The sequence below is a fragment of the Astyanax mexicanus genome, chromosome 1 (genome assembly GCF_023375975.1).
Source record: "Astyanax mexicanus isolate ESR-SI-001 chromosome 1, AstMex3_surface, whole genome shotgun sequence".
Classification (NCBI taxonomy): domain Eukaryota; kingdom Metazoa; phylum Chordata; class Actinopteri; order Characiformes; family Acestrorhamphidae; genus Astyanax; species Astyanax mexicanus.
Window position 1 is genome coordinate 118,945,126 of NC_064408.1, and position 14,527 is coordinate 118,959,652.

The 14,527-nt window shown below is 37.6% G+C and overlaps 1 protein-coding gene across 10 annotated transcripts in view; it reads right to left on the reverse strand.

Annotated features, from left to right (window-relative positions):
* LOC103038899 (DNA-binding protein SATB1) overlaps positions 1–14,527 on the reverse strand; it is a 108,047-nt gene that overhangs the window by 36,733 nt on the left and 56,787 nt on the right. For 5 of the 10 annotated variants that reach the window (XM_049467562.1, XM_049467563.1, XM_049467567.1 and 2 more), the window contains 5 exons: positions 13,962–14,413; positions 10,094–10,306; positions 8,621–8,692; positions 6,018–6,089; positions 3,289–3,468 (listed from right to left, as the gene is read on the reverse strand). In XM_049467562.1, coding sequence (XP_049323519.1) covers positions 3,289–3,468; positions 6,018–6,089; positions 8,621–8,692; positions 10,094–10,306; positions 13,962–14,413 — 989 coding nt within the window. The remainder of the gene's footprint in view (positions 1–3,288; positions 3,469–6,017; positions 6,090–8,620; positions 8,693–10,093; positions 10,307–13,961; positions 14,414–14,527) is intronic. The other 5 variants (XM_049467564.1, XM_015601103.3, XM_049467569.1 and 2 more) reach the window with 5 other exon arrangements.

A 14,527-nucleotide genomic window follows, 5' to 3' on the forward strand; every position in this document is an offset into this window, starting at 1 on the left:
TTTTTAAGGCAGTCGGTTTGCTAAATTTTTTTAAGTAATGGTAAATGAAAACTTGAGTTAGCATAACTTAGAACATAAAGTTATTACAACTAAAGGGGAAGATGATAAGTTGGATAAGTTGAGTTTACTTAACTTTTTTAAAGCAGCGGGTTTGCTCAGTTTTTTTTAAGCAATCGGGAATGAAAACTTGAGTTAGCATAAATAAAAACATCAAGTTATTACAACTAAAGGGGAAGTTGATTTAACTTTTTTTTTTTATTATACTGTAAGACCAGATAAGTTGAGTTTACTTAAATTTTTTAAGGCAGCCGGTTTGCTCAGTTTTTTTAAGCAATGATGAATGAAAACTTGAGTTAGCATAACTTAAAACATCAAGTTATTACAGCTAACTACATCTAGTTTTTTGTTGTTATACTGTAAGACCGGATAAGTTGAGTTTACTTAACTTTTTTAAGGCAGTCGGTTTGCTCAGTTTTTTTAAAAATGATTAATGAAAACTTGAGTTCGCATAAATTAAAACATCAAGTTATTACAACTAAAAGGGAACTTGATTCTAGGGTAGCCCAGGGGGGAATCACTACACACTGATGGTGAGTGTTAGTCAGAAACAGTTGGACACACCCAGTATGCAAATAGATTGTGACAGAAGCCAATGGAAAAGAAGCTGCCAATGGCAAAACAGATTAAACTCAGTTATTATAAGTTGGTTTAACTCAAATATCTCAGTTTGAATGTTCAGTTTATGTGCCCACAAATGTTCAACTAACTCAAAATAGTTGAGTATTGTTTAGAAATCTCCCATTTTAAAATGTAAAATAGGCATAAATCATTTGAGTTCAAACAACTCATGGGTTTACAGTGTGTACTGTAAGTGCTAGGCCGTGTTTTGTAAACCGAGGTCACGGGTTTGAAGCTTACCCGACCCTTTACGTGGCTGAAGCTGCGGTTTGCAAAGTATTTGTTAACCTCAACCTCAAAAAGTTGGTCAAAAGAGCTTTTTTTTATCATTATTTGATGCACACTGCTGCTGTGCACATATACTGGTCGACTGTGACTATATAAAGTTTATAAAGTCTAGTAATTTGCTTTATATAGTGTGTTTTGGGTCTATAAGTAATAAGAACATTATCTTTACTTTTTACATTTTGTACATTTTTTCCCATGTACTTTTAAAAAATATACTAAAATGCTTTTTTTCATTTTACAAAGGTTCATTAGGGATATAAGACAAGAGTTCATATTATTACCAAGGTGTTTCAAAACTCCTCATAAGGCCTTCCCTTATTAAAAAGAAAGTATACACTTGAGAGTATACATTTTCAATACAAAATACTTCATGAAAATACACATTACATACACTTTCTCTGTATTTCCATTACATTTTATAGAAAATTTAGCAATATGCTTTCAATTAAACGTTGTGTTGATAAAATATATACATGTCTTGGCATTAAATACTGATTAATTTTTTTTCAGTATCATAAAGGTATACACAATATGTGCATCATTACACAAGTAGTACGTCTACAATAGTGTAAAGATAGATGCAGAAGATATATACGAAAAAAAAACACTAAAATCACAACATAATGCTTTCATGTTGTAATTAAATATACCTTAACTACAATTGAAATATACTTAAATGACTGTAAGTTGTTTCAAAACAGTACATTAAGTATGTATTTAAGTACGTTTTAAATACATTTTAATGCATAAACTATGTACTTTTCCATGTTAAGTATACTTAAAAAATATATATATATATATATACTAAAATGCATTTTTCTTTTACAAGGGTTCATCAGGGTTAAAAGAAAAGAGTTAACAACATCCCAGCTTTTAAAACATACTTAATAACAAAACAACCAATGAGAACACTCCAAGTCCTGAAGGTCACACAATCAGCCAATATGAAACTGACAGCTTAACTCCACCTTAAGAAGCTTAAGAACCCCTAGCAACTTATAACTCTTTTAGTGTAAAATCATCATTTATTTATTTAAAAATCCAAAAAGCTTTTTTTAAGGGAATTTTGAGAACAGAGGTGTCTGGACTGTCAGTTTGGTGTTGGTATTGTTTTATCCTCTGTATGTCTTTTGCATAAATGTTTGTTGATTTCAGTACTTGGAGTGTTCTCATTGGTTGTTTTGTAATCCAGTATGTTTTAAAAGTTGAAATGTTATTAACTTTTGTCTTTTAAACCTGATAAAGGCCTGAGTGATGAAATGATTTGGTCATTTTTTGTATTTCCAATAAATCTGAAATTCTCAGAAGATTTAAAAGCAGCATTTTGCAGAGAATTCCCGAACCTTATCCTCCTAAAAAGTCCTTTTTTATCATCTTTTCATCATCATCAAGTCTTATAGCTTGGAATCTATATATATATATATATATATTATACTATCGAGAATTGCATTCTAAATGTTCATAGAAGGCTGCCACTACTTTCCAGGAATTTACAGACAAATGATAAGGTTTATAAGAAGCTGCCATAAAAAATGTGATATACGTGCTATAGAAAGTTAAACTGTAATACTAAAAAACACAATGAACATTGTGGGTGTGTAAAGGAGTGTGTGAGGGTGTGTTTACTGCCATTTATGAGCTTGTGTGTGTTCATTCTTAAACTTCTTTTTAATCGATTCATCAATCAATCAACCTTTATTTTTACTAGGGAAAGTAATAATACATAAAAATAAATTAAATTCATTATAAAAAAAAGAATGAATAAAATAAATAATAAGAAAAGATAAACTAATAATAATAAAAAACCCTTATTTAAAACGGTGACAGGCTTATTGGTGGTGTTTAGAAACTAAACATTTAAAATGAGTTTTAGTGTTTCCTGTAAGTCCTGTATTATCACAGCTCACTGGTGCTGTTCTGTAGCTAAAAGCAGATTTTCCCAGTTCACTATAAATTCTTGGTACCTGACATGCAAATCTGCCATGGGAGCGAGTCTGATATGTATTATTATTATTAGTACTATTATTATTAATTGAGATCAGATAGGAGATATAAGCTGGCAAATAGCTAGAAAGTAATTTATAAATTAAAATTAGCCAATGAAATTCTCTTCGTGCAGTTAGTGAGGACCAATGAAGACTCCATTGGCCTGCTGAGTTAACTTTTTAGCCATTTTTTCCTCAGTTTTAGATTATATTATTTGTTTTAATTTCAAATCTAAGCTAAAATGTATTAATTCTGATGATTAAATGAATAAACTTAATTTTAGCTCCTCACAGATCACTAGTTTAGTGCTTGAATCGTGTAAGAAAAACGTCATACCTGGCTCTTGGAGGCGGCGACCTTGGCAAACATGGCCTGCGACACCTTGGCTCTCTTCATCTCCTGCTGGATCTCGTCGTAGATGGAGGAGTTGATGTTCAGGACTGAGCTCTCCTGCTTGCCGTTCCACTCCGCTGGCAGAGGAGAGGGCTTCACCTGGGCAGGGACCCGAGACGCCTTCTCAATACAGCATAGAGGAGCAGCATTTCAGTGACAATTCCAACAGCAACATCATTATTTTTTAAACTAAAAAAGAACTTAAAGCACTAAAAAACTTAAACCTTAAATGAGACACTGTGCTCCACTACACTCTCAATATCATCACTGTCATATGAAAACACCATCTTTACACCACCGGCCAGCTGCCCCGCGCGAATGTACACTGTGCGAATATTCATTCCGTGATGAATGGACCAATAGAAATGCTCCCAAATTGCTTGGAATAAAATATTCTAAGTCATTAACAGTAGTAAGAACATTTTTTCTGTCTTCCACGAAGAACTATTTTCTTATGACAGTGATAATATAATAACAAGAATATCATCTGCCAGACCACAGCTAGTCTTCACAGCTTCACTTCCAGAACATTCACTGTTCCTAACTATCTAACTGTGTTGTTTGCATCACAAATACAATATGTTTATTATGTTTAATGCTTGCTCTAATTTACTAGTGCATCTAAAAACATTATTATTGAATATCATTGAAAAGTTACTTGATTTCAGTAATTCAGTTCAGTTTTTTTATTGTTGATGACAGTGAAAACCCAAAAATCAGTGTCTTAGAAAATTAGAATATTATATAAAGACCCCTTTTTACTTTTGGCTAAATCCTGCTGGAAAATGAAATCCGCATCTCCACCAAAAAAGTTGTCAATAGCAGAGTGAAGCATGAAGTGTATGTTTTTCTGGGAAAACAAAACTGCACTGACTTTAGACTTGATAATAAAACACAGTGGATCAACACCAGCAGATGACATGTCTCTCCAAACCATCACTGATTGGTGGAAACATCACTCCAGACTCTGATCCCTTAATTTACAAATGAAATGTAAAATTTACTGATGATCAGTGATGGTTTGGAGAGACATGCTGATCATCTGCTGGTGTTGATCCACTGTGTTTTATTATCAAGTTTAAAGTCAGTGCAGTTTTGTTTTCCCACAAAATCTTACAGCACTTCATGCTTCCCTCTGCTACTGACAACTTTTATGGAGATGCGGATTTCATTTTTCAGCAGGACTTGGCACACTGCCCACACTGTAGCCAAAAGTACCAATTGGTCTTATAATAATATAATATTCACATTTTCTGAGACACTGATTTTTGGGTTTTATTTAATAATAAAAGAAATAAACTCTTAAAATAGATCACTCTGTGTGTTTAATACATCTATATAATATATGAGTTTCACATTGTGAACTGAATTACTGAAATAAAGTATTTTTTAAATGATTTTCACACTTTCTGAACCAATACAGTATTCTTATTTGCTTGCTTGTAGTTCCTTATTACTGTTCATATAATGTGTATATAGTAAACTGTCTTTAATTTTTACGTACGTTATCTATATTTTGCAGTACACATGCATGCACTATGGGAACGTTCTCCCTCTTGTTTCTCTCTCTCTCTCTCTCTCTCTCTCTCTCTCTCTCTCTCTCTCTTGCTGCAGCATACTGAGAAAGTGCCTGATACATTTATTTTTTTATCTTTGTTTAAACTTTATCACTCCTGAAACACGTGAACAGAAAGAAGCATTTCTTTCTATTTTCTGTTTTTCATATCTTATTAACACTCAGCGAATAACGATGGATTGCACGTGAATGAAGTGTTTGCGTTTTTTATTTTTATGTTTTTTGTGTGTGTGTAAATGCATGCAAATATGGAACATGCTAACGTTTACACTGTACTGTTTAATTAACACACCACAGGCTGTTTTAACCCTCTCAGAGGGGTGCTGTGCTATATGGCACTAGTTCAAATTAAATGAACTGTGACTTCTGTGTACTGTTATAATCCTAGTTTATATATATATATATATATATATATATATATATATATATATATATATATATATATATATATACAGTGGTGTGCAGTGAGGCCCTTCTAACCCTGACAATAGGTATAGTAAATCATTACATTATATTTAATCAGGAAATATATATTATAGTTATTGTAAACTATAAGCATATATTTTATAAATTAACTAAAATAAAAAACAGCATTTAATTCAAAGCATTAGTCTGTGTTTTTCAGTTGCTACAGGACTCTTATCTGACTGACAGCTGTTCTAACCAATCAAAGTGTGTCTGCATGACCCTTCTACTGATTTTAAGAAGGATGTAGTAATGAGTATATTAGCAAAGTCGCAGGACAATCTAACCAATCAGATTCATGATTTTCACTCCGGGGTAGAAGGGGTACCCACTATATTAACTGCACGCCACACATATATATATATATATATATATATATATATATATATATATATATATATACATATATATATATAGTTACCTGGCCAATAATTGTCTGATAGAATTTAATACTACATTGTCAATTATTTTTTTAGTTTTTTAAGAGATTTTTGTATTTTTTGGGACGCACTGAAAGAGCAAAGCTGTTAAATCACTGCTAGCTAGCATCAAACTCAAGTGGCTCAGACAGCAAAAAGCTGGAAAAATCATTAAAATTGGTCATTAAAGAGGATTTTACTGAGATACTCACAGGAGAAATGCCCACTGGAATCCTCGGGTTCCAGTCCTCAGGTCTGACGTTGTTGCATTCTTCTCTTCTGGGCTGCAGACAGACAGACACACACAAATACGCACATTTTAACACGTTTAACTCCTCTGAAGCGTGTGGTGAAAACATAGTTTAATGAAAACACCTAATCTAATGTTCACAACACTCTAAACTCCAAATGAAGAGCCTCCCTTCTCTCCCTTCTCCAGGAGAATTATCTGCGTAATGTCCCCTCAGAGGACAGGGACTCTGGTGAACATATTGTAACACCTATCTCTAATGATTTACGTTTGGAGCAGAGATACTTGTACGGGAGGCTGGGGAAATGATTCTGTCCAAAAGAGTATTAAAAAGTAGCAAAAAAAAACCCAAACGCGTCTCACGTCTAGCGACAGAACTGGTGAAAACACCGCTGTCAGCAAGTCGTTTCACAGCCGCTCTTGTGCGAAAGCCCGGGCGTCGGGGTTGAGCTGTTTTGTGACCGTATCTAATTGTTAAGGACGGGACATGCACAAACTTGCGCGGCGCTGTCTGTCTGACGAGCCATTAACGTATGTGGGAGTCATACCTCCACTGCCGTTTTTTTATGATGGCCATAAAAAAAAGCTCGCGGAGCAGCGAGAACTGCCGCCCCGCTGATTTATAGAGCCGGGTCCAGTCAGCGCCAGCCTCCGGCGCGTGGAGCGGCGTGCGGGGTTGGCATGCGCCGTGTGCGTGCTCTCGCCTCGCGTGCGGGAACAGGCTTGGCGAGAGGAATCACAACAGCCGGAGTAATAACCGCTAATGTAACTCGCAATATGGCTGAGACGCAGCGATGGCGCACGGGTGGCGTGAATGCATGGCTACGTCTTGGTGCCAGGCTGAGACCCATTGTGAAAGATTTAGAGCAGGAGATGATACTGTGATTCTAGCCCACGTGGATCATCCTGAACATATTGAGCTGCATTTAAACACACATTTGTAAACCTGCAGTGTCTGTCTGTCTTTCTCTATGTCTGTCTGTCTGTCTTCTTCTAGCTGTCTGCCAGTCTAACTAGCTATCTGTATGTCTATCTATTTTTGAATGTCAATACATATATTTCTCTATATATTTGATATTGAAAATATATGTCTTCTATCTATCTATCTATCTATCTATCTATCTATCTTAGATATATGTCTATCTGTATATATGTGTATGTCTGTCTTGTACTTATACGTATATGTATCTGTTTCTTGTCTATCTATCTATCTATCTATCTATCTATCTATCTATCTATCTATCTATCTATCTATCAGTCTTTCGCTCTATCAATTTGTCTGTTTGTCTAAAAAGCTATCTGTCTGTATAAATAGCTATCTGGCTGTCTCGGGGTTTACCTGTGTATTTATATATTCTTGCATTTATTTATCTGTCTGTCTGCGTATATTTTTATTTAGCTGTCTATTTCTCTAGCTAGTTATCTGCCTGTCTGTCAGTCTGTCTACCTGGATATTTACCTAGTTTTTCAACTATCTATCTGTCTGTCTGTCGCTCTAACTAGCTACAGTGGCATGCAAAAGTATTCATACCCCTTGAACTTCTTTCACATTTTGTCACCTTACAACCACAAACCGAAACGTATTGAGATTTTAAGTGATAGACAAACACAAAGTATTGCTTAAGTGTGAAGTGGAACAAAAATGATACATGGTTTACAACATTTTTATCAAATAAGAATCTGAAAATACTTTTAAATACTTTTGCAAGCCACTGTATGTATGTATGTATATCTACCCATCTATCTATGTCTGTATGTCAGTGCATGTCTCTCTAAATATTTTCTATCTGTCTGTCTGTCTACTTGGGTCTCTGTCAGTCTCTCTGTCTAACTAGCTATCACTGTCTATCTGTCTTTCTATCTGCCCATCTATCTATGTTTGTATGTTCAAACATCTATCTATCTATCTATCTATCTATCTATCTATCTATCTATCTATCTATCTATCTATCTATCTATCTATCTATCTATCTATCTGACTAGCTATCTGTCTGTCTGTCTAACTAGCTATCTGTATGTCTATCTATGTTTGTATGTCAATACATATAGCTCTCTATATATTTTATATTATTTATATATTATCTCTGACTGTCTGTCTTACATATATGTCTGTATATCTGTATATCTATCTATCTAGCTGTCTGTCTGTCTGTCTAACTAGCTATATGTGTGTCTGTCCATCTGCCAGCCCATCTACCTATGTCTGTGTTAATACATGTCTTTCTTTATGTTTTTCAACCTCACAGTCTTACATATATGTCTGTCTCCCTGTATATATGTGTCTGTACTATATTTGTCTATCTATCCATCTGTCTGTCTTTCTATCTGTGTATTCTTATAGACATATGTGTATATGTAACTGCTTCTTGTCTATCTGCCTCTGTGTCTGCCTGTCTGTCTTACGTCAGTCTTGTCTGTTTTTATACATAAACACAGATGTGTCTGTCTCTAAATGTGTCTGTCTGTCTGTAGCATATGTGAGAGTAGTCTGCAGTGCTATGCTGGCTGTTCTGAGGCTGTGCACGCCTGATGAATCAAAGCATCAAGAGCAGTCGCTGAACTAACCAAGTCGGAGTAGCATCTGATTATGGGATCTGAACTGGAAAGCAGCATCTGGTTCACTCCTACACTCTGGTTCTAGCACACACACACACACACACACACACACACACAGAAGAAAACACACACTTGAGCGAACAGCAATGGCATTTCAGTCTTGGCTATTGTGCGAGTCTCAGTGTGTGTGAATGAGCAGGAGAGGGGTCTGAATAAAAAGGCCTGGCTCAGCCCGAGCAGCATAGAGGGGCTTTGTGTGCACTATGACACACTCAAGTGCACTTGAAGGAGTCTGCAGAGGAGAAGTTATCACCTACTTTCTGACTGCTATCTGAGGACTGTTTAGGGTTAGAAATGCTTCCTCATCCCTCACAGCAGACACTTCTCTTCTTTATCCCAAGTGCTAAACGCATTTATACGAATTAATGAACACAATGCGTTCCCTGTATCATCACTGTCCTGAAAAAACCTGAAATAATCGAATTGTTCTTTACATTGTGTCAAAAAGTCATGACTGACTAAGAGAAATAATTCCAAATGACTTGAAATTAAATCTTTTTTAAATTTTCTTCTTCACTGAAAGTGGGAAGTTATGACATTTTTTTTTCTTTCCTTAATAAAGTTGACTTTTTTGACACAGATCATATATTGGAATCCAGGTGACTGATTGTATATAAAAAAAATAAAAATAAAGCTCTTAACCTTTTGGATTTTAAGTGCTGACAATAGCTACTATTAAATAAATGTCTCATTAACTAATAAAACTCATTAACCCGTAGAAGATTACTCTCATTTTTTGCTTTTCTAATAAAATATTATTTAAAAAAAATGAATTATCGTATTATTTAGTTTTTTTTCTATTATTTCTTTTATTTTTATGTGTTTATGCTGTTGTCAAACAACAACTGGCATAAACTGCGATTAATTATCGGGTCTTGTATGTGCAAACCTGATTTGACTCTTTCGACTGTAAAAGAAAATTTACAGTTTTGTTTACTTAGCTTAGCTTTACTTAGTTACTACATTCCCCACCACCACCACCACCCAGCGGCGAGACCTGCTGAATTAGAAGGGAAACATGGCGACACCCCTGTTCCTTACTAGTGTTGCACAATGCGCCTTATAATCCAGTTTTTTGCTAGTGCACCTTATAATACAGTGCACCTTATAGTGCAAAAATAGGTTTTAACAGGTTTTTGAAGGCTATTTTTAAAAAATACATTTTTATTCCATAAAAAAGGGTCGTGACTTAATGACCACCATTAAATGTGGGTCCCGTGCTGAGACCAGTTGAGAACTCGTGATCTAGCTCAAGCTTGATCTTTGAATAAAAATTGGAGCCAAACTTTCTTGTCCATATTTGGGTGACTTTGAGCTTCCATCAGTATAAAACTACACCAAATAAATGTAGTATAAACGTAGTATAATCAACAGGAGAAAAAACAGACCCTAATCTGTCAGAACGCAGAGCGCAGGTGTTACCTGGACAGGGCGGGATGGGGGTGTGCTGATAAGAGGAGCAGGACCCATAGCGGAAGCTGCTGTCAGACTCCTCTCTCTCTCCTCCTGGTAGATTCGGTCTCGCTCGGCCTCGGGAAGCTGCAGGAAGTTCTGCATGGCCCTGAGGTTGACCAGCAGAGACTGAGACGCCGTTTTGGGGTCCTCCTCTTTCCTCAGGATCTCTGAGAGGAGACCCTGAGAGAAAGAAAAAGAATGAAAAAGAGCAAGAAAAAAAAGAGTGAAAAAAAATTAAAATTAAAAATTAAAAAAGTGTTTGACAAGTGAAAACATAAAGAAAATGAAGAAAAATGTTACCAATAAGCCAATATGAATAAAAATATGAGTCCGAAATTGAAGTTAACTGAACTGAACAACAGCACACTGACCCTGGATGATGCTGGACTTTTAATATGCGCCATGTTCCCCTCGCTAACTCTACCACACTTTCAAAAGCCTCCCCCTTTATGCTCTTTATCTCCGGCGTAATCAAAAAAGGCCACCAAACCCACACGCGAGCGCGGCGTTCCCCAGTCAGAGACGCCACGACATGTCACCACAAGCACTCTTCATTAAAACCACTGCGGAAGAATGTACGATAAATATTACAAGAGCTCTCCAAAACAGAAAAAGGCACGTCGCAAATTCTTTATAGTGTAGATAAATGCGAGCGGCTGCCAATTTGCTGGAGAAAAACTCACTTCTCCGTTCACACTCCCACTTTCCAATAGATTCTTATCACTTTCACACGACTTCAAAGCCACGGGGAGTTATAATGAGCCGCACGCCCAGCCTTCCACAAAACTATGCAGAACATCTTCAGACATTATCTCCGTGGCTGGCTCCAGGAAATAAATACTAAAAAAAAACACACACACAACAACAACCTGTGAGCACGGTGCAGCAGCGGTCCATGACCAGGCTCCCCATGCACTGGCGGAGAGCCAGGTACATCTCTCTCTCTCACCTGATGACGGTAAACAGTTGTCATGGCACCATGTCTCTACAGGACTCGAGCGCTTATGCTAACGCTGAAGCGGCAAGTGCTCGTGTGAAATGACAAAGCAGGAGGAAAAAAGAACGAGTGGGAGGGGAGAAGGATATAAAGGAATAAAGTTAGAAGTGAAAGGTCTGACACTTTTCTTCTTAGCAGTGATATCAGTGTTGGGTATGGCTGGTGTTGGGTAGGGCTGGTGCTGGGCTTGGGTAGGGCTGGGTAAAGTTATCAGTGAAGGTTCTGGCACTTTTCTGTTTAGCAGTGATACTGGTATCGGGTAGGGTTGGTGTTGGGTAGGGTTGGTGTTGGGTAGGGTTGGTGCTGGGTAGGGTTGTGGCTTGGTGTGTGACTGGTGTTGGGTAGGGCTGTTACTGGGTAGGGTTACTGTTGGGTAGGGTTGGTGATGGGTAGGGCTTGGGATAGGTAGGGTTGGTGTTGGGTAGGGTTGGGCCTGGGTAGAGCTTAGGCTGGTGTTGGGAAGAGCTGGTGTTGGGTAGGGCTGGTGCTGGGCTTGGGTAGTGCTGGTGTTGGGTAGGGCTGGTGCTGGGCTTGGGTAGGGCTGGGTAAAGTTATCAGTGAAGGTTCTGGCACTTTTCTGTTTAGCAGTGATACTGGTATCGGGTAGGGTTGATGTTGGGTAGGGTTGGTGTTGGGTAGGGTTGGTGTTGGGTAGGTCTGGTGCTTGGTAGGACTGGGGTTGGGTAGGGCTGGTGTTGAGTAGGGTTGTTGTTTGGTAGGCCTGGTATTGGGTAGGGTCGTTGTTGAGTAGGGCTGGCATTGGGTATAACACAAACACACAACATTTTTCAGGTGTCATGTAGGAACTAAATACTCTAGATAGATCATAATCAATAATTTCTAATATACAGCTCTGTACAAAAATAAGAGACCACTTTTTTTTGAGTTTCTTTGATTTTACAAAAAAAAAAGAATAATAAATGAGTCAAGCTGAACTGCTTGAATTTTTGCACCAGGAGTGTAAAGCATGAAGTTATCCAAAATCAGTGTGTAAGACCGGTGGAGGAGAACATGCAGAGATGCATGAAAACTGTGATTAAAAAACAGGCTTATTCCACCAAATATTGATTTCTGAACTTGTTTATTTGCAGTATTTGAGGTCTGAAAGCTATGCTTCTTTTTTGTTATTTCAGCCATTTCTCAATTTCTGCAAATAAATGCTCTAAATGACAATATTTTTATTTGGAATTTGGGAGAAATGTTGTCTGTAGTTTATAGAATAAAACAATTCCAATAGAATAAAACAATGTTCGTTTTACTCAAACATATACCTATAAATATCAAAATCAGAGAAGCTGATTCAGAAACTGAAGTGGTCTCTTCATTTTTTCCAGAGCTGTAGATGACGAACACTGAGATATAATTTTATAACTACTTTGCCCAGCCCTGTGAGACACTGAGCGAGACGAGAGCGAGGCGAGACGGCAGGCCCAGGCCCTCCTGGTTTGGCAGAAGCTCCAAATATCTCTCTTTCTTGTCCCTTCTTTGCCGTAACGACAGTCTACCCTTGTCTGTTTATTCCCACAACAAACAACATCCAGCTCCCCATCTCGCGGAGAGAGAGCATTCCATTGTTGCTGTGTTACCAGAGCCGGGTGATTAGCGTAATATAGCCTACGTGTAGTGACATGCATCAGGCAAACATGTCATAGCTGATGTATGACACTGGGTGGTAAGGAATGATTCAGCTTAGTCTAACAGTCTAACAGTTACAGAAGAGTCTAACAGACAACTAAACAGTTTCATAGTAGCATCAGAAACTGTGCTTAACGTCTCTTATTAGTGTGGACACTTTTACGAGATGAGGGAAATGTCTCAGTCAAGATTCTGGGTAAATATATAAAGATATACAGCAGCTGTAATTGGACTCAACATTTATTATACATGCCTTCATTTCATGACTGCTAATTTGTAAAAAAAAAAAAAAAAAAAAAAAAAAAAAAGTTGAATAAGTGGGTCTGTTAGTAGAAAGTTAGCAAAAGGGATGCTGCTTCTCTGATTTAGGGTGTTTTTTTTTTTTTAACACCAGCACTATTTGGTCTGGTTAAAACGGACTCTGGTTCATTTGTATTCTTCAAATCAAGATCAGAAAAAACGGCTTAAAAAACGTCCCAAACGAACTTTTCTTGTGGTCAGAACGTGATTCGGTCTCGATCTGACCCAGCTATCAAATACACTCCTTTTTAATTAAGCTAAACTGCTGATAAGGCACAGATTAATCTGATATATTAGCCAGATAATGCTAATCACCACAGTTATGAACAAACGCTGTCTCTGCTGCTCCATGCTGTTTACACATGCAGTAATGTGCAGCGAGCACTGCTCACATTTGAACTCATTGTTTTAATTAAAATGTAAAAAACTATATTTTATTGTTTAGTCCACTTTCCCTGTTTTGCCTTTACAAATAAAATACAAATTATAAATAATAAAAACAACGTCAATGAGCAATAGTAACACTCATATCATCATACATATGTACACTGCATTGCCACAGATAGGCATAAACCTTGTATATACTTTTTTTGCTTTTGTATTTATTCATTTTTGACATGTGAATGGTAATACGGCTGTTGCATAATAATTTTATTACGATTGAACTATAAAAATAACTTAAATCTTAATTACACTATAATGCAATACAGTAGAATTTTGGAAAAACTAAAGGTTTATTATATCTGACAGTGACTTTGTGTTACTTGAATTTAATGTATTTTATATGTAAAGTATATTATATGAATTATATCCCATTTATATTATACTATCTCACTGTTTAAAGAGACGAACAATTATTAAATCAGTGTTGTCAGTGTTGGTGAGTGCTGTGTATGAGTGTACCTGTGTCCTGTTGAAGGCCACGCGGGCGAACACGGCCTGGGAGATGCCGGCTCGTTTCAGCTCGTCCCGCACCCACTGGTAGATCTCTGAAGACACCTCTGTGTTGGAGGACACCTGGCCGTCCAGGGGCTTGTTGAGGGCGCGGCTGACGGGCGGGTGGTTCAGGTACTGCTGGTTGAGGGACTGCTGGGCGAGGAGCCGGTTAACAGCGTACTGCTGGTTCAGGATCTGAGCCATGACGATCTGCTGGTTGACCAGCTGGGGGCTGATGGGGGTGGACACCAGGCCGGGGTGCAGGCCGGGGAGCTGGGCGCGGCCCGGGGCCTGGCCGCTGTGGGGCAGGGGCACGGGGGATGGGGGCTGCTCCGCTGTGCTGCCCGGGATGGGCTGCTGACTGAAGCTCAGGTGATTGGTTCCGGGCGGGGAAAGGTCTGATAAACCGTCCATTTCAGCTGTAATAGACAGAGAGAGAGAGAGAGAGAGAGAGAGAGAGAGAGTAAAGGACAGAGACAGAGAGAGAGAAAGAGTTAGAATAAGAGAGAAACAGAATAAGAGATAGACGGTAA